This window comes from Durio zibethinus, chromosome 10 (genome assembly GCF_047325235.1).
Source record: "Durio zibethinus cultivar Kanyao isolate XHJ-2024 chromosome 10, ASM4732523v1, whole genome shotgun sequence".
NCBI classification, from domain to species: domain Eukaryota; kingdom Viridiplantae; phylum Streptophyta; class Magnoliopsida; order Malvales; family Malvaceae; genus Durio; species Durio zibethinus.
The window spans coordinates 10,650,761-10,669,695 of NC_143171.1; the positions used below are offsets into that span (position 1 = coordinate 10,650,761).

General features: G+C 36.1%; 3 protein-coding genes across 12 annotated transcripts; 1 reads left to right on the top strand and 2 right to left on the bottom strand.

The window, feature by feature from the left end:
• Nucleotides 1-140: 140 nt before the first annotated feature.
• Nucleotides 141-8,923, bottom strand: MLH3 (MUTL protein homolog 3). 10 transcript variants are annotated; one of them, XM_089766778.1, is made up of 25 exons: nt 8,798-8,923; nt 8,428-8,565; nt 8,259-8,310; nt 8,115-8,162; nt 7,839-7,993; nt 7,685-7,742; nt 7,199-7,256; nt 6,954-7,046; nt 6,703-6,868; nt 6,595-6,610; nt 6,283-6,503; nt 5,677-5,746; nt 3,922-5,370; nt 3,766-3,844; nt 3,552-3,661; nt 3,231-3,304; nt 2,927-3,124; nt 2,346-2,390; nt 2,220-2,273; nt 2,012-2,118; nt 1,715-1,763; nt 1,391-1,450; nt 1,204-1,276; nt 770-855; nt 141-612 (listed from the first exon to the last, which is right to left on the bottom strand). In XM_089766778.1, the coding sequence occupies exons 2-25, from the start codon at nt 8,551-8,553 to the stop codon at nt 439-441; spliced, it is 3,621 nt and encodes a 1,206-aa protein (XP_089622904.1). In that variant the 5' UTR covers nt 8,554-8,565; nt 8,798-8,923; the 3' UTR covers nt 141-438. The 10 variants fall into 10 exon arrangements, 8 of the variants coding, with proteins under 8 accessions (XP_089622904.1, XP_089622905.1, XP_089622910.1 ...); XM_089766779.1 differs by having other exon boundaries at nt 8,734-8,923; XR_016345759.1 differs by having other exon boundaries at nt 2,012-2,132; nt 8,428-8,923.
• Nucleotides 8,924-9,835: 912 nt separating this feature from the next.
• LOC111293478 (PHD finger-like protein) lies at nt 9,836-11,797 on the top strand. The gene is given in 3 exon segments (XM_022886213.2): nt 9,836-9,974; nt 10,644-11,606; nt 11,609-11,797. Coding segments are annotated over 2 exon segments (948 nt in total). The 5' UTR covers nt 9,836-9,974; nt 10,644-10,714; the 3' UTR covers nt 11,665-11,797.
• Nucleotides 11,798-14,373: 2,576 nt separating this feature from the next.
• On the bottom strand, nt 14,374-17,959 carry LOC111293476 (Protein kinase superfamily protein). Its single transcript, XM_022886210.2, has 4 exons — nt 17,226-17,959; nt 15,639-16,424; nt 15,008-15,055; nt 14,374-14,924 (listed from the first exon to the last, which is right to left on the bottom strand). The coding sequence occupies exons 1-4, from the start codon at nt 17,406-17,408 to the stop codon at nt 14,625-14,627; spliced, it is 1,317 nt and encodes a 438-aa protein (XP_022741945.2). The 5' UTR covers nt 17,409-17,959; the 3' UTR covers nt 14,374-14,624.
• Between the last annotated feature and the right edge of the window lie 976 nt (nt 17,960-18,935).

Sequence of the window (18,935 nt, forward strand, 5' to 3'; positions counted from 1 at the left end):
ATTACAATGAAACTGAACGGAAATGCTCAGATGTTAAGACCAAAGTTTCCTTAATGCCGGATTGCTGGTTCATTTCGAAATTTTTAATGGATGGAAAAGTTACTGCTTTCAGTATATACACCCCCTATCAAATAGTATAGTTCAGCACCAATAGCCAATTGATTAATACTACCATATGAGGTCAGAATACATCAGAGAAAAAAATGATTCATTGCACCCATTGTTTTTATTAAAAGGAAAAAAGAAAAAGAATGATCATACAAGGAATTGGTCAACAATCCAATGACACTGCTTCTGTGAAAGCAATTTGGCTTCTCATCGATGCTAACTTCTCGCAGGCACGAAATCAGGGAAGTAGAGTCCAACACTCGCTCGAATCACATTTAGACAAGTTTATTATAATGTGGATTGTCACTTGCCACAACTTCGTTCAATGAGCTAACCTCCTGCTGCATTTAAGCGCAAGTTGGCTCGTTCAAGGCTGACTCTATGTCGACATAGCCCACGCCACAACTCCCTTGGATCATCATCCTTCACTTGCATCTTGGCTACCTGCCTATGCAATGCCTCCAAATTCACAATCGGGACAGTAGTTGGTCGCCCATGAGCACACTGCAGGACAAAGTTTTCAGTTATTCAGCAAGGCAGCAAGAGTACCTCTCTCTCTCTCTCTCTCTCTCTCTCTCTCATATGTGTAAATGCATCACACGTACAAAATGCCAGCAGTCAAATCAGCAAAATATCTTGCTACATTATATTTTTAACTCACTTGGAAGCACAGGGAGGTCTGCTTTAGCTCTTCCACAATTAAGGAACATTCTGAAGGTAGCAAGGAGTCTCCAAACATAATTGCACCTTAACAATGAAAGCGCGACATGAAGGTACTCAAGTTAAACAACTTGTAATGAAGGACAAGATATCAATGCACAAGTTCTAATGATAAACTATATTAATGAAGGCTATGCAAGTAGACAACTAGATGGAACTCTAAAATAGATGTAAGACTGTAAAGACTCATAGATACCTCTACAGCTACACTAGAGAAGTCTCAATTGACCTATCATTGGTGCATATTTGCTTAGATAATTATTGCACTAGTCATTGTAACCATGTACTATATAAAGTGTTACATTTCTTCTGACACGGATAAGTTTCGAATTTGATTCCCAAACATGCCACTAGGATATGAGATTAGGCATATACCTCTGCACGCTTTGAAATTAAGAATTCGACTAATTGATGGGGGCATTGTTGATGATCCATCTGTCTCAGCAAGCTACTTATTATAAAATACAAACTACAGTTAGAAATTAAATAGCTTCGCCACCAAGTAAAATGGAAGAGGGAAGTAGGATGGAAAAGTTGTAATAAGTAATGAACCATGTATTACCTGGTGAAGAAATTCTAAGAGATCAACATCAGATAAACTGACACCTAAAATGCAGGGTACCTGCATGTTATCCATATAAAATTTTATCAACATCAAAGTTGGCAAGAACAGAAAAGGCAGCTTGAAATTGCACCATAAGCAAACAAAGATAAGGAAAATATTTCAAGGAATGAGTTTCCGACTTTTGCCTTCAAAAAAGGACAAAACAGATAATTTTGACCCAACATCCTCGAACTTACAAAAAGGCATAAGCAAAAAAAAAAGTGATGGTGGGGGGCTGGTTTGCCTCCATGAAAATAAATTAGAAATGTAATCGAGCTTAACTGCAAGAAGTATGACAACTGGTGGCTCACGATGAACGAGGTTCAAATTCCTGCACGGTAATTGAATTTATGAAGCAAAATCAGGAAAATTAATAAGAATAATAGCAATGAATATCATAAGACAATAGATGAACATTAAAGAATGATTCGCATAATGGTGAAACTCATGTCAAACATTGTTACAGCATAACACACATGCATCTTTGAACAATGTTTTTGCCACCAATCCAAATCTAGGATTATTTACAACACACAAATATGTGAGCACAATTTTTCGAGAAAGGGGAACAGAAAGTACTTCTTGAAGGGCCTTGAATCTTGGGTGTGAATGTTACAGATCCAACCCCAATTTCTTATTTGCTCAGAATAATTGTGCAGTAATTGATACCCAATCTCTGGCAGGATCTGTTATTTGACAGCTAATAAGTTAACCACGGAATCAGAAAAATCACAAGCATTGCCAAGGTACCATAGTAAAGCTTCATATAGCATCAAACAAAACATACCAGCCCTTGCTCTGTATCCAAATAGGTGATTGTCTTCCCTTCCCCAGATAAAACCTAGTTTTCAACTTGTCAAATTAGAAGCAAAATCACTACTTCCACAAAATTTGAAGTTGAGAATATTTTTACCTTTTGACGAAGTTCTTCTAGTCGAATTCTTTCATCTGCAGCATGCTGCGAAAAGAACAATAACACGAGAAAAATCACACTGCCAAAATTTCAATAACATTTATGTGGGTCTGTATGTTAATGTTGTTATATGTATGTCCAAATCAGCATATAACATGTCCTGTACTTGTTCTATAGGCATCAAATACATGGATTACTGTATGTATTATTACGATCTTTCACAAACTTAAGAATGATTATTGCAGCGAAGTTGTTCTAATCAAGTAAAGTATTTCATCTAACTCTAGCCATGATTAATCCGTCTCTTTCTAAGATCAGTATATTCAAATGATCTTCATCATGATTAATTGACTTCCCTTTCTCTCTATTTAGTCAGATGTTCCTTAAGGAACCACTATATCTTTTGAACATCACCATCTGATAAATGGTAAATCCAAGAACCTATATGAGGTCATTTTGTACTACATACATGAACTAAAGGTACCATTTTCCAGCAAGAAACCTACATTGCAATAATTAAAGAAAATGCATGCTAAGAAAAGAGTATCGTTCAAGGAATATAAAAAATGCAGGTAATGGACCTGATCAATAATAGCAAGTGTTCCACCAGCTACAACTGGGATAAATTTTTTATCAATTTGTTGCAGAATGTTGGCATCTCTGAGACACTTTTTATTGATAGATTTAGGAACCAATGAGTCAGTGGCAAGATAAAGGACTCCAGAAGTGATGTCAAGTAAATTATCTTTGTTGTCAATATCACATAATTTGCAGTTGCCCTGCAGTAATTATAGAGTAAATATTATTGACCACTAGTGAACATATCTGCAGCTGAAAACTCATCAGCAGCAAATATAATTGATTAAAATTGCAAAAATACCCAACTGTGCTCTGTACCAAACCATTCCGCCATTTGGTTCCAGAATTTGAGGGATCCTGATTTCCCTTTGAGGTAAATACTGAAAGATGGCAGAATAAAACAAGGGCTGTTAATCTGTTGAGCAGTACGTGCAGTTTTCCCTTGTTTGGCAATTAAGCAAGTTTTCACCAAAAAAGAATTGTGCATTCCATGTCTGTTAATCTATTACAATGTTGCTAAGCTGTCATCCTCTTCAAGTTCAACCACACAACCAAATCAGTATCAGTTGTGCTATAAGACCTTACACTCGAATACAAGCATAAGTTCTAGTGAAAGAACAGAATTACCTTGCACTGGAAGAGGTTCAGGACCCTCTGGGCAATCAGGTTGTTCAATGTCTTCACATTTTTGAACTATAGTGCCAAACACCATATCTGGCTTGTTTTTCATATTTGATCTGTATCAAGCCAAAGTGATCACCCAATAAAGAAAATGAGAAAAATTAAGCTTCAGCTGCAACATCAACTTAAATTCTTTAAGGAGATATCAAAATTGCAGTACCCATTCTTTCCAAAACTTGGTTCTAAACGTTGATTGTCCACACCAGAAGATTGCCGTGGAGCCTTCTTCTCACCAGTCTCTGCAAAATTCACAGACATTAGTTATACTACATTATCAACCAGTCCTTTGAACTGAAATGTACTTCACAAAGACCACCTAAAGAAGTACATAGACCATGGACTTCATTAGAAGTGGATTCCCCTGATGCTGTCAGCAAACACTGATGTAAGGAGATAAACCTCCTCTTGTGGCTGTAAAATGGAGGAGCTGACTGGCTTCTTCTGGATCTTTCTTTGGGAATAGGATTTTGTCCAAAATCTTGATATTGAAACCAATCTCTTTGTCTTTTATGTTCATTAATACTTGAGTATGGACACAACCGATCTCTCTCTTCAATTACTACATTTGAATGTTCTGGAGAAAATTTATGATTTAGATTGTATTGTCGAAGGAATTTACGAAAATCTCTATAAGATTTGGTATAGTCAACTTCTAGTCCTTTGTTTGGGCAATCACAGATGCATTTTTCTTGGTTGGAGCTCCTTGAGATTAGATCAAAACAAAATTGATAGTCCTTGTCTTCACCATCAGAGAAATGCCCAAATTGAGCCCTTTCTTCAGATCTGAAGCTCCCTTCAGTTGCACTTTTATAACCAAATTCCTCAAAGGGATTTGAGGTTCCTGACCACCATTCAGTACTTAAGGACTGATGATCAGAGCCAGAGTTTTCCGCTACTGTGACCAAATCAGATGGAAGGTCAATCTCTTCAACAGAAAGATCACTTCCAGATGACAAGAACAACTTTGCAGAAGCTCTTGTTAGAACATCCCAATCTCTAGGAATACCACATTTTCTTACAAGTTTGGGATAGAATTGACCACATGATTCTCCATCCTGCCACATGGTCCTTGTAAGGTGATCAAATATCCGGTCACTGAAATCAATATCCAGCGCATTGAACCTTTCATTTGAGCACACCTGCGTCTTTTTGGTCTTAAAGCTATCATTTGGTGATTCAATTCCTGCATCGATTTCAACCAACTCCCTGTCAAGTGACCAGTTTCTTTGGGAGCAGCAACTTTGCATAAAAGGCTTGCTGACATTCTTTCCAAACTGTGAGTCATTGCAATGTTCATGATAATCAAAAGGAAAAACACCCCTAGCTGTTCCATTGGTCACACCACTCTCAACCTTAAGGGATGCATTACCTAACTTTGAACTTATACTATTGTCGTTTACATGACAGTTTGATCTTCCTGAAGCAGTGAATCTATTTTCATAGAAGTAATTTTCTGCTAAAAAATTTTTATCAGATGTCCAAAGATGACAATCACTCCTTTGGTTTACCAAGGATGTGCCTTTGGCAACGGAGTTGTCCCAACTTTGAAAAGAATAGTCTGTCCAATGAACAAATTCCGTATCATTTTGTTGATCTTCAAATTGTGCATTATTCTCATGGGACTCCTCAAATGGAATATCTTCATGGTCCATTAGAGATAAAGGATCTATGGTTAGCTTCTCTAATGGAGAAGATGGCTGATACTTTTTAGTCCTGTTCCTTATTGCAAATTCCAAGTCTGCAGATGGTGCTTCATCAAAAAAATCTGCAGAAGAAAATGTTAAAATATACATGAAGCATGTCAGAGAGATAGCATTGTGAAAGACTTTTGGTGAGTGCATAATTGGATAAATTCATTCACATCAACGTCAAAATGTTTCGCAAATAACATATGGAAGGAAAACTTCTGCAATGTATAAGATACTGTCATCTTCCTTCAAGGTTTCAGCTTATCCTAGTCCATCAGCTACATGAGTTAAGGATTTGATAAGAAACAAACTAAGAATTGATGGTTTAAGAAGTCATTATAAAATACACCCATAATAAGCAGTTTGTATGGAGGAGAGTCTACCATAACTAATATTTTTCCTCCAGAGGTGTTGAATTGCCCTCTCAATTAAGGTAAGTATAGGCTCCCAATCCTGACAAGACAGCAACAAGGAGCAAAGTGTTAGATCACTTGCTGCTCAATTAACAACCTTCTGAAGTTCCTAATACTCCAACATGTAATATTACCATAAAAATTACTAAAACTCATCATAACTGTGAATTAAATATGTGAAAGTTGAATTATGGCATTACACAGATGAGCTTTTAAAAGAAACCACACAAATTAATAATGTTTCAATCCTACAACAATTGAAAGCGTAGAGTATGCCCAAAGAGAAGGTAAAGTATGTGTAATTTAAGTGCAGAGTTCATCACCATACACCCTGTCGTCTATTACACAAAGCAGTATGGGTATTCTGCCCCTACTTCTAGGCACTAGAAACATGCAATCCCCAGTTTCTGATGTCATGAAAAAGGCTTAAAGTAGATTTCAAATGTTTGTAATAAACATGATTTTGAACTGGATGACATACAAGGTTCCTCCTTAAAACAAAATGCCTTTAGTATTACAACACAAACAAATACAAATGCAAACTAAATCACAGTTCGTAGTTAGACTAAATATTACCTTGAATTCAACATATGTCTTTGATGGTTCAAAAGTTAAATCATAGAAAGATGGAGGGCAAGTAACATTCACTATGTAGGATGGAAACACTTGAGATCTACTCCTTTTTCCTTTCTTGGTCCAGTTATTAGCCTTCTCTGGATCTAAAGACTCAAAACTAGTAGCCAAGCTGTTCAGCAACTTATGAATGGGACTCTTGCAGACAAACCTTGAATTGATATCTGACATAGTAAAGGTCCAAAACCTCATTTATGATATACAATATCTTCATATTGACTAACCTATCATTGATCTCAGATATTCAGTGGATACAGACATATTGAAAGGCCTGACAGAAAAGAACAGAATATCATAAAAATGGATCTATAAGATAAAAATTATGAAGATACTTATTTAGTTAATCAAAATAAAGTATTCTACCTTAAAAGCAAAACTGCCACTGGGACTAGATATGAGGCCTGAAAGCTCGATGGAACCATCATTGGCATTCAGCTTTTGCAGACAGGAAGAGTCCTCAATCCCGAAACCACTCATCAAAAGTGACAAAGGAGAAGAGGAAGGATGTGTACTGAGAAGCTCATCCTCACTTAATTCAACAAATGAATAAAATTAAAAACAGAAAAGGAATAGGAATCATAGAGCTCCAACTAAGAAATTTGACAAGAACATACCTTTCAATATCAATAACATTGAAGTAAACCATGGGGTGCACAAGGGCAATTCGGAATATACACTTTTTAACAGAGTGTAACACCTTCTTAGGGCTTCAAATTCAGCATTCAAGTCAAAGGTACATCAATTCAGTGTAGAACATGTGTGTACAATAATCATTTCACAAGGTGCAAACAAAAGCTAGTTTCATAAAATATACTAAAATTATGAAGGAAACCATAAAATGGACATTAAAAAGACAAACCTGGATTGCATATGTTTCTTCCGAACAGGTTGGTTGTAAAATAAATCACGCACAACAACTGCATGGAATCAGGTCATTAGTCAATGAAGAAAAGAAAATTTGAAGGGAGAAAAAGGACTTGTTTTTTTCCTTTTCTTCTAATTTTCTTTGGGGGGAATTAAAAAAGGGGAAAATCACAAGAAGCTTTACCATTCTCTATTTTGCCAAATTCAAATAGGTGAGATTTTGAGTGCTTTTGCAGCCATCAGATATCAGAGTCATCTAGTAATACTTATGATTACCTAACTGATCTTTAATTTGTTTTGTAACTTCAAAGCTAGAATTGTTTCTGCTCTTTTCAGGCTAAACACCAAATGCTTTTAGAAAGTAAGGTGAAGACATCTCTCTATCACGCATCACGCAGAGGGATTTCAACATTAAAAGGAATGAATAGATCTTCTAGTAAAGTAACAACGCACAGAGGCAGAGGCCAGAAGAATGTCCTACCTGTTGTACCCACGTCTTTCCGATCATCATCAATTCCAAGATACAAACACTTGGATCCCTGCAAAGAAAAGAACCAAGGAATTGCAGTCCAACTCAAAATGAATAGCGAAAAAGAAAAAAAATTTTTTTATCACAACATAGTAACTGTAGATACCTTAATGACCTTGCGGTATCCATTTGGCTTTCCATAAGCTTTTGTTACTATTTCCACCAGAGCTACATCAGATATAGAAGCTAGAGCTTCTCCCCGAAAGCCAAAGCTCCGGCTGGCAGAATCCAAATCATCCAGATGATAAAGCTTTGATGTTACTGGCAATGCAAAATGAGAATGGAAGCAAGCATTGTGAGTTTTTGAAATAGCAAATTCAGATCCATCAGGGAAAATACGGGAAATAAAAGGACGAATGAACAAGTCTATTATGTAGCTGACCATATCTTTCTCCCAGTGACACCAATCCATCCCGAGATATACCAGATCCTGAAAGCATATAAGCAAGGCAAATTAAGGCATGCAATGTGGATGGATGTGGTATATGGTTGAAAGTTTTAGCAAAGAAAGGCATGATAGTGTTACCATCATCCACCACTTTAACATAGCTGCTCCCGACGCTTACAAAGACTGATACCTGAAACAATAAAGAAACCAGCACTCTTAACACGGAGTCCTTGTTTTAGGGCAAAAAAAAAAAAAAAAAAAAGACTTGTGGATTGTTTATGAGTAGTTAGTTGTGGAAAATGAAGACCTTAGAAGCAGCAGCATCCAGGCTGTTGAAAATGAGCTCCTCCACAACTCTAGTGAGGTCAAATAATATAATGGCAGAACGCACCCTACTACGAACAGTCTCTGGCAAGGGCTTTATGCTCCCCATTACTACCCTAACCTAATTATGTGACAGATTACTACTCAAATTTACGCATCAAATCCAATCCTAAAAATTTTTTCTACTACTTTTTATAAAATTTTCCGCTTTAAATTCAACAAGAAGAAGAAGAAGAGTGCCTCAGGAATCCTAAAAGGAAAAATAAGGTTTCGAAAGACAAAAAGAAACCTGTTTGATTGCGGAGAAAAACAAACATAGAGAAGCTACATTAATTTGATTTTGATTACTTAACTGAGCTGAGAAGTTATTAAAAAGTCGTTAGGGTTTATGGTTCAGGAAATCGCCGGTATCTTTCTCAGCCTCGGCAGCCATGGGAAAAGGTGGGACGGGACAGGACAGAACAGGAGAATGCTAACGTGCGGGGGACGTGTGAAGTTGTTAAGTGTTAAGCCAAAGGACCGGGGTGGGGGTTGAGGTGGCAATTGGTTAGCGGGTAATGACTCGGATCAGTCATGCGGAGCTTTCACTTTGGTTGTGGGCTGCTACACGTGTAACACGCAATTTATAATACTAAAAAATTCACTTGTCGCAATCAATGATAAAAAAAAAAAATTCATGAAACAAATTACGTGACATTTTTTACAACATTGGTATGATCTTTTCTTTGGATAGAAGATCTGAAGTTTTGCCAGCCAATGCCATCCATTCATAAATCTAATTAATTTGTTGGAGAATATATAAATAATTTTAAGTTGCTGCGGTAAAAAAAAAAAAGAAAAAGAGTTTAAAGAATAATGAAGTCCACTGTAGTTAGCACTGCATCAACATGGAATATGAGTAGGTCTAAGGATAGCAGATTTGCAATAATATAAAATAAAAAATTTAATTTAATTAATTTACATAATTATTTTAAAAATTAATATTTAATAAATTTAAAATTTTAATTTTGATTTTTATCATTTTTTATATTATGAGGTTGTTTGAAAATAATTTGAGTAGAGGACAAAATACAAAAATAGCAATAAGAAGAATAAGTTTTGTCTTTATATTTTTTATGAAAATTTTTTTTCACTTATAATTTTATGATTCATTTCTGTTATTAATAGAAGTAACAACATTAAAAATCAAAGAGAATTAATAAAACTATAAAATTATTTTTTAATTTCGTTAAATTTTTTAGTAGTAGAAGTGAACTATGGGAAAAAAAAATTTACAAAAGAACATGTGAAAAATTTACAAATCACAGAGGTGGAGGTGAAATTTACGCTTTTTCCTTCCACAACTCTGGATTTCTTCCCCACCCCACCCTTTATCTCTCTCTTTCTCACATCTTCAAAACCAACACAAAAATATACCTATATAAAAAAAACCAAAAAAAAAAAACCCTAATTTCCTTTGCAATCCAAAAAAAGGAAAAGAAAACTCTTTGTTTCTCTGGCACACCAATCAACGCCCGGATAAATGATCAGGTATTGAATCAAAATCCAACCTTTTTAATTCCCTCTGCTTTCATTTACAAGATTACATCAAATATTTTCATTCAATCAAACCTTCTGCTTCGCATTATTGCTTCACGTTACGTTTGCTTTCCTATAATTCTCTCTTATCAATCCCCGAATTTATGTTTTCTGCCATTGCTGTCATCGTTCTCCTCTTAAACTTTGTTGCTTTCATTGTTTTCCGATATGATACCATCTATTCCGTCAAATTCTTCAACTTGGGTATTCATTTTCATTGCATGATCATCATTTTCTTGACTTTCTATCCATTGGTTTTACCGGAAAATTATGATACAACAGAATCTGTAGTTAGGGTTTCCAGATTTGCGTTCTTTTTTTCATTTTCAACGAATGAAACATCTTTCATTTCCGATTCATCTATTAAAATCGCTTGAATTTATACTACTTCTCAAATCTATACGTTTTTCTGAAGTTGCTTGGTTTTCTGAGATTTTATTATTTATTATTTTGCCTTAGAATTTAGACTTTCCTTTGGTTTTTTTTTTTTTTTTTTTTTTTTACCATTTAACACTGAATATATGATTATTGATGTTTTAGAGTGGATGTAATTGGAGCGGTTGGATTATCCATGTAGAGAATTTTTCATTTAGATAAATGTTGTGTCTTATTCATCTACAGCCACCATCCATGTAGAGAATTACTCCTGCATTGGTGTTTCAGATTTTAATAAATTGGAAAAGGAATACTTAATGGAGGCTAACATTTGTGACATCAATCACTTGGATGCCGATGTACTTCTGCCTCCTCGGAAGCGCCTGCTAGCAGGATTTAAGAAAAAGGCTTCAAATGCAAATGGTGCTTCAGATCAGCCAACTGTTGTTTCTTCCTCCTCATCTCCTCCGTCACCTTCACCTTCACCTTCACCTTCACCTTCACCTTCAACCTCACCTCCTACTTCTTCAAGTGATGTTAATACTCGTCTTAATAATTTATTGAGTTCCCATTACAATAACCCAAATCTTTCGCCTGAGGAGATTTTGGAGGGCTCGAGAGTAGCGGCTATTGCTGCTGCTAAGGCTGCAGAGGCCGCCAGAGCTGCTGCAGAAGAGAAGGCTGTAATTGCAGCTAAAGCTGTTGCTGCAGCTAAGAGTGCTTTGGACATGGTAGCAACATTTTCTGAAGACACAGTTAGTAAGGATAGATACCTAAAAAAGAATAAGTTCAAGAAGCATGTCCCAGTTCAACTTTTATACAAAAAACACCAACCGATTGAGAATTCTAGGACGGATGAAGAGTTAGCCCGTAGATTGCACCAGGCAATCAACAGTTCTCCAAGGATCTCAAAGAATTCACCAACATCTGAATGGAGAGGTCATAAACATAAAAGGCCTAAGAGCTTGGCAACTCTTGAGAAAACAAAGGTTTCCAACGCAGGTATTGTGTTGGGAGGAAGCCCTTCTTCTATATGCAATGGAGGTACAAGAGAAGGCGAAATTGATTCTGATGATTCCATTAAGGAGTCTGTTAAAGCAGAGGCAAAGGGAGCCAAATACAAAAAATCTGGGCAGTCGGAATTGGATAGTGGTGGAGCGGACTCAAGCAATTCAAAGGAAAAAGCTTGTGAAGATGCGTATTCTCCTGGTAAAAAGAGGGGAAGAGTGAAGCTAAAGAAGTTGCCCTTAAGCATTTGTTCCTATAGGGATCGAGTGAATCCCAAGGAAGAGATGATTACTAAGAGCTCTCCATTGACGGAAAAGAACATGGGTAATCCAATGGCTGCTGTTAAGCCCTTGTTTTCTCTGGAGTCCTCTGCTGATGATGCTATTTCAATTGAAGGTACGCCTATGTGGAAATGCCAGGATTTCAAGGCCCCTGCATGTATCAAACAAAACTAAGTCATGCAATCATAATGTTCAGTTCTGTTCTTATAGCAGGTGGCTTCAATGATAGAAGCTAATAGCTGAGTTAGGATTCGCAATTCTCTTTTTACAGAAATGACTTTATTTCATTTATCTTTTGGCACATCTTTGGTTTTGTAAGGAAGTTGAATTGACAGAATGTATATTTGAATGTTCAATTGCTTGCCCCTACACTTTACTAATAGTGCTTGCTGTATAAAATGACAGCAATATTTGAAGTTGAGATAAAAAGGAATGCAATAAATTTAGATGGTTCCTTGTTAATTTTTTGCATATTCATCCTGCTTTCTGGGGTGATCCTAGATGTACTAAAACTTTAATGCCTTTGGTATTGTTTTTTTTCAGCAGTTGATTCATTATTTTATTCTCCTTTATTCAACACTTGCTGGACTGTAGCAATGTCGTGCTTCTTTTTTGTGATTGGTTTTATTCAGAGATAGAAGTGCCTTGTCGTTAATGGCATTCATAATACTCTGCTTCAGGCCATTCTGCGATTATCAAGTGTTTTAAGTTTTAACAAAGTTGCAGAATGATATTTGCTTAAAAGTTCTCTATAGGTAGAGAAAAAGAAGTAGCCCTTCAATTATCGGTGTAGGTATGTTAATAGTCGAGTACGCTGCATAAACTCCATGATATATGCGAGTTTGCATGGGAGGAGACTCTGCCTCCGTCTTGGTACACTTTTCCATCCCAATACAAGAAGAGCAGATACACCTTGTTATCAAACTTAAGGGGCTGGCTAAATTCTAAATTTTCGAGATTTTACATGTCATCTATGCACATGCTTCCAGCTGGAGCAATTTGGTTGATTTGCAATGTCACTTTTGTATTGTATTGTATTGTATTTTCTAGGAATAATTTTCATAATTTTTGTCGATTGTCACTAATCAGGAAAGAAATGATATCAACAAATAAAATTCAAGTAAATTTTTTTTACTATTTCAGCAAAAAAATTTTGATCAGTGATGGTGTCAATTAGCGTTCAGGAGGTTCTCTGCAAATTTTCTGGATCCAAAGTGAAGAACATCTTTAAATTATCAATTTCTACCAAGAAACTGAATTTTGAAATCATTTGAACTACAATTTTCATTTTGGCTTTGGCACGAAATTCTGTAGTTACTAATAAGAGAAGGCAACCAATTGAGAAGATTCAAGAGGGACTCCATTAAAAGCAATGCCCTTCCCCTTATTCTGAAGTGCTATAGACTGATATGGAAGATATTTTTATGGCCATAAGTTTTTTATTTTAATTTTTTGGTGAAAGAGGATTAAACATGCAGCATCAGGATCCACGTTCACTGATAAATAAATGAAGTAAATCGGACAAAAACCCAAGCTTGAAAACTGTCATTCACGTTTCATATTTAGGAACCACCTGTGATCATGTGCAGTTCAGAGCAAGGAAACGGTTGATATTGTTACTAACTATAGGGTGCAAGAAACTAGATTGCCCTGCTGGAAAGGGTTGTCTTGTTCTTGAACCTTTACTGCAAATCTGAGGGACCCAAAAACGAAAAGAAAAAGGGCTGTTTGTGACTTTTACTCGCAATCCAAATCTAATCTTAATTTTAACCCAGAGCCGCCAGAACAGATGGCAGAAGAATGGTTTTAGCACAAAATTGTTAGAAAAGAAGGCAAGGCATTTGATTTCTTGGTTATCCGTTAATTGGTTGATGTTAAATGAGCGGGACCAGTCCCACCTACCACTTGACCAAATCAAATGCGTGATGAGGATAATCGCAGCCTAAACGAAGCATAATGCATCCTAAAACAAAAACCTTTATTACAGAAGCGAGAGCATCAAGTTTTAAAAACCAGGCCCAATGCTCCAAGGAGCTTGGCAGCCGTCCAGAGGAATATGAATGTGATGATACCTCGCTTGAATTCCCCGAAGTTAGTTGCAGCCGCAGCCCTCATCAGCATACATTAGTCCAACTGTCGTACAAATTGATAGTGGCAGCCTCCAATCTATTCAGTAATCGAAATATTTTATTTGTACCTTGATTTCAAATACAACGCCAGTGACAGCTAAACCAATGGAGGAACAGGAGCTCTGCAAAAGAGATGTTGAAAAGCACTCACAACTCACAAGTTTAATAGGCGACAGTAGGCAGCCAGCAGCCCAGTATTCTTATAGCTCTTGGCACCTATATCTAGCCAATGGCTGAGGCCGATACTTTTATTTCAGTCTCTTGATTTGTATTAGGTAGCAAGTAATATTTGACTAGTACGTAGCAAGTAATATTTGACTAGTACAAGAATCACCACTTAGCCAAAAACACAAAGCATTCAGCCACTGCCAGATATATCTTTCTAAACGGCATGATGACAACATAAAATGGTAGAAAAAGGATTCAACTATTGCACGTGATTCAAAGCTAATCAAACTTCCCTGCAGAATAGCAGGATCACCGTTACTTGATTATGGTGTTACTATCAGTCATGATTTGTAAGCATTAACTGAAAAAAATTTGAAGAGATTCCCTATATAAGACAAGTAACGCCTGCTTCTGTCATCGCAGTTGAACTCCTTTTGCCCATGTCATTTCCTCACAATAGTTATTACTTTACATTTCGTTAATCATTAATCAAAAAATAAATCTTATTTAAAATGTCACAAACCAATTATAAAAAAAAAAGAAAAATAACCAACATAATGAATACTTGTACAGGTGGAGGGAGGGGCAAGAAAATGGTGCGGCTGTGCCGCAATCTTTAATCCCTTCTTCACTTGCCCACCTTAGATCTGAAGGTTGCTCATTCCAACATCCACGTTAGGCTGACCATGCATCTCATTCTGATCTGAGCTGCTGAGACTGAGCCATGGGTGCTGCAGACACTGCTGGGCAGTTGGTCGCTTCTCTGGTGAAAAATCGAGAATAGGACAAAGAAACTCAGCAAATTCATGAGCATCACTCTCGGAGAATTTGTATTTATCCACCAACAATCGATCAAGTGGCCAGAACTTCAGCCTCCGAATCCTCTTCAGATCCCCATGCCTGTCAAAAAAATCCTTTGATCGGGCTCCTCCAATGGCAATCTGCTCGCAGAAGCATAAAAAAGAAATGTGCATCAAAATAATTTTAGAAATAAGAGAGGACAATAATACAGAAATAATTTTACCTTTCGAGGCATCTTTCCAAGAAGTTCCATCATAAGAGCAAGGTGATCCTGGAAACAACCCAGTAAAAAAAGTTAATTCCCCGTGGTACTTTTCTCTTTTGATTTACCATGTTATTGTCCCTAGAATAACAACCCATAAATAAATAAAGAAAATAGTTGGCATATTCATGCTAATCAAAGACAATTATTAAATCTCATTAAGAAGCAACTTTCTTAGAACATAAAACATTTCATATAAATAATTAATTTGATTTGCCTTATAACAACAGGATTATTATAATGCAGGCCTGTGTTCTACTCAGCACATCTTTTTTATTGCCTTTCTGGCATGACAACCAGGAGAAAAGAAAGCAAATGACACTGGAAGGAACTGAGGGGAAGGAGGTTAAAAACTCTACCCTCATTGCTGCAATGCATGTAGAATGCCTAAATAAAATAGGTGAAGAACAAAAATGATCCTGACCAGGCATTATGTCAATAAAATATAACACGTCAAGAATGTCTTCTTTTTGTTGTTTGCCTTTTCTCTACTCTATTTCTAAACACATACCATGCAAAAATAGGACAAGGATAAGGCAGTCAGCATGTGCTCTAAAAACATTTCAAAAGCATGATGCATATACAGGCCTACCTCATCATCACTAAATCCTTGTCCACTTTTAGGGGCAAACATCATGTCACCAGTAGCGAGCTCAAAGGCAGTACAAGCAAATGACCACATATCAACGGAAAAGGAATACCCAGAACGAAGTATGACCTCAGGAGCTCTATACTGCCTCGTTTGAATTTCTTCTGCAAATTGTTTGTCAGCCCAACAAGCATTTCCAAAGTCCACAACCTTGCACCTCACATCAATCCCATCTAGACATCTTGCAGATTTTGGTGCTTCTCCTCCCATTGAAGCTCTTCTAACAGATATATTCGCAACTGCTCTTCTTGCCCTCCTTTTCAATTTTTTCTCAATGATGTTCATGGTAGATCCACCATTTAGGGTGCCTCCCTCAGGCCTTTCAAGAATTGGAGTAAGACCAGATCTAACCGGATCCTTGGCAGGATCAATGGTGGAAAAGAGAAGAATATTTTCAGGTTTTAGGTCAGTGTGGACTATACCAAGTTCCCTATGCAAGTAATCCAGACCTACCAAAATGCATTTGCATATCTCTCTAACTTTATTCAATTCAATCCCTTTGTAACGGTTAAACCTGATTAATCGAAGTAAGCTATCACCAAGAAATTCAAGGACCATGCAAATATGTTGCCCGTTGGGGCCAGTGTGCTTAAAGTGATCAATCAGGCGCACCACACACTTGGAATTTGAGTGTTCACATTCGGCAATAGATGAAAGAATTTCAATCTCATGAAGAGCAGCTTGAGCAAATTGTTGTGCACTTTTCTGAATCTTTAGAGCAACATATTTCTGATATAGAAAAAGGTTAGATATTACAAACGTGCATGCTACTCCAGAAAAATCAATTCTGGAGAAATAAGAGAATAAAAGCATTACTACTTTTTTGGGTGATTTAGTAATTGCAAATATAACAAAATTCAGTAGTTGGAAACCACAAGGCTTTTATCATGAACAAAGGGACGCCCTTTTAAATATTTATTTTTTTTTCATATTAAATGTTATTGTTGTTGTGCCATGATTACGCAACAAATGTATCCTCAAACATGAGGATCAATTGTCAAGGAAGTAAATATTTCATCAAGAGCAAAGGTTTTGCCAACGTATAAACAAATTATGATGTTATATTCATATCAGTTTTTTCTTTTTTATTTCAAGGTTTATTCACCCTGATTATAGTATTTCATATAATCGCCGATCCCAGAAAAGAGAAAGAAGTGAAACGAATAACTATATATATATATATATATATATATATATATATATATATATATAACTTACTTAAAAGGGAAAGAGCGAAAACAGAATAGTTCCCGGAATATGTAACGGTTAAACCGAAAGAATCCATGAGGAAGTATGAAAAAGTGATAAGTACAAGAATACGAAAGAAGGCGAAATGGAATAAAAAAGCCAAGATCTTAAGCAATTAAGCGTCAGAATCAGAATCAACAAAATTAAATCGTGCAAAATGAATAATACCCAGATCATACACAAAGCTGAAGAAAACCCCATCAATTCAATGAGTGATGGGTATGAATGTATATTAGTATATAAATATGATGGTAAAGAAATCAGAGAAACAAATGGACTTACAGAGGATTGAGTATCGTAAGCGAGCCATACAGTGGAGAACTGACCCCATCCCAGCTTCCTCTGTGCGATGTAACGCCCAGCAGCAAAGGGATCGCCGATCCTGACGGCATGATATCCTCCTTTCCTGTAAGAGTCGATTCCCTCGTCATCTTTCTCCGACCCTGATGATGAAGAACGCGACATCTCTTCTTACCTCTGATTCGATCACCCTTTTCGTCGTTTATTGTTTGATTGGATTTCGATGACGTTTTTGCATTGAATCTTGCAAAGCCCCTTTTCCAAAGGAGACTGTTTTTTTTTTTTTTTCTTTTTTGTTCTTTTGGGAGGGGTACCTCTGTTTGTTTTGAGAAAATTAATGAGAAAACGGAAGTTTATTTGTCTTTTTCTATTTTTTTTTTTTGGGAAGGCGGGGGGGGGGGGGGGGTGGAGAGGATTTGTTGGTTTGATTGAGTACCTTAAGTTCGGGGAGAAAAGGCAGGGGAAGGGCGAAGGCGCAGAGAGAGAGAGAGAGAGAGTCGTCTTAATTTGTGTGGCTTTGAGTACAACAATGCGACGAAGCGGCTGTGCCTTCCCCACCCCACCCAACCTTTTTCTCTTTTGCCTTTTTTTACATTCAAAATTGGCCTTTCTAAACCTACAACAAACACTCCCACTAAATTACGGTTTCACCGTCTCTTTCTTCGCTTTGCTAATTGATTTTTGCTACTACTAAAAGTACTTACCATATCATTAATAAATAGATATGACAGTTCCTATCATTTTTTTTTTGTTTTATATAAAATATAAAATTATTATATTATTATTCATATAAATCATATTAATTTCGTAATTTTTTATATCGTATTTAGAATTAATCGTATATATAAAAAAGTACCAAAAACAAACACATGAGCTTATTAAAAGACTTGCTACTTTATTTGTTTGTTTACAAACTACTACTTGTATAATTGGGTTTTTTATTTTTATTTTTTTTTATTAAACTACTTGTATACTTTGTTAAGAAAGAATAAATGAAGCATGGACGACGATTGCGCATGTACATGTAAGATGAAGATGTGGGTTGAAGGAAGGGCAACTGGATTTGACAATTTGGGTAATAATAAAGGGTAGAGTTTCCGAGGGTTGGTGGAGTGTTGTCTTCAATTTCTCTGTTTCTTGAACAACTTGTTTTAGCTCTCACCTGCTTCCCTTTCTCATTTATCCAAAGCTTCTCATCCCCAACTCTATACTTCTTTTATTTCTATCCATCATTTTACTAATCTATACATATATTTGAATTCATCGCTTCAATTATTTTGGAAACAAAAAAAAAAAAATAGTAGCATTGTTTTGTTTTATCAAGATTGGAGACTAAGGTAAGAGGATTTTGCTTTCATGCTTCCTGCTTTGCAAAACAATATATTGTTCAATGAAATAATATCACTTGTAGCTTGTACACACAAATTTCGCATTAAAAATAAGATTAGAAAAAATTAGAAATAAATAATAATTTTATTTATTAGATTTGTAAAGTACAATCTTTGTATATTCTTAAAACCAAAAAGAAAAATAAAATCATTTGATTCCTTTTTTCAATAGAAATTCACTTTAAGGGTTTGAAAGATTTGATCTTGTATTGAATAAATATGATTCACTTCAAGGATCTTGATGACTTGCTCTTGAACGGAAGGAATATGAACTTCATTTTAAGTTTCTTTATGACTTGTTTTT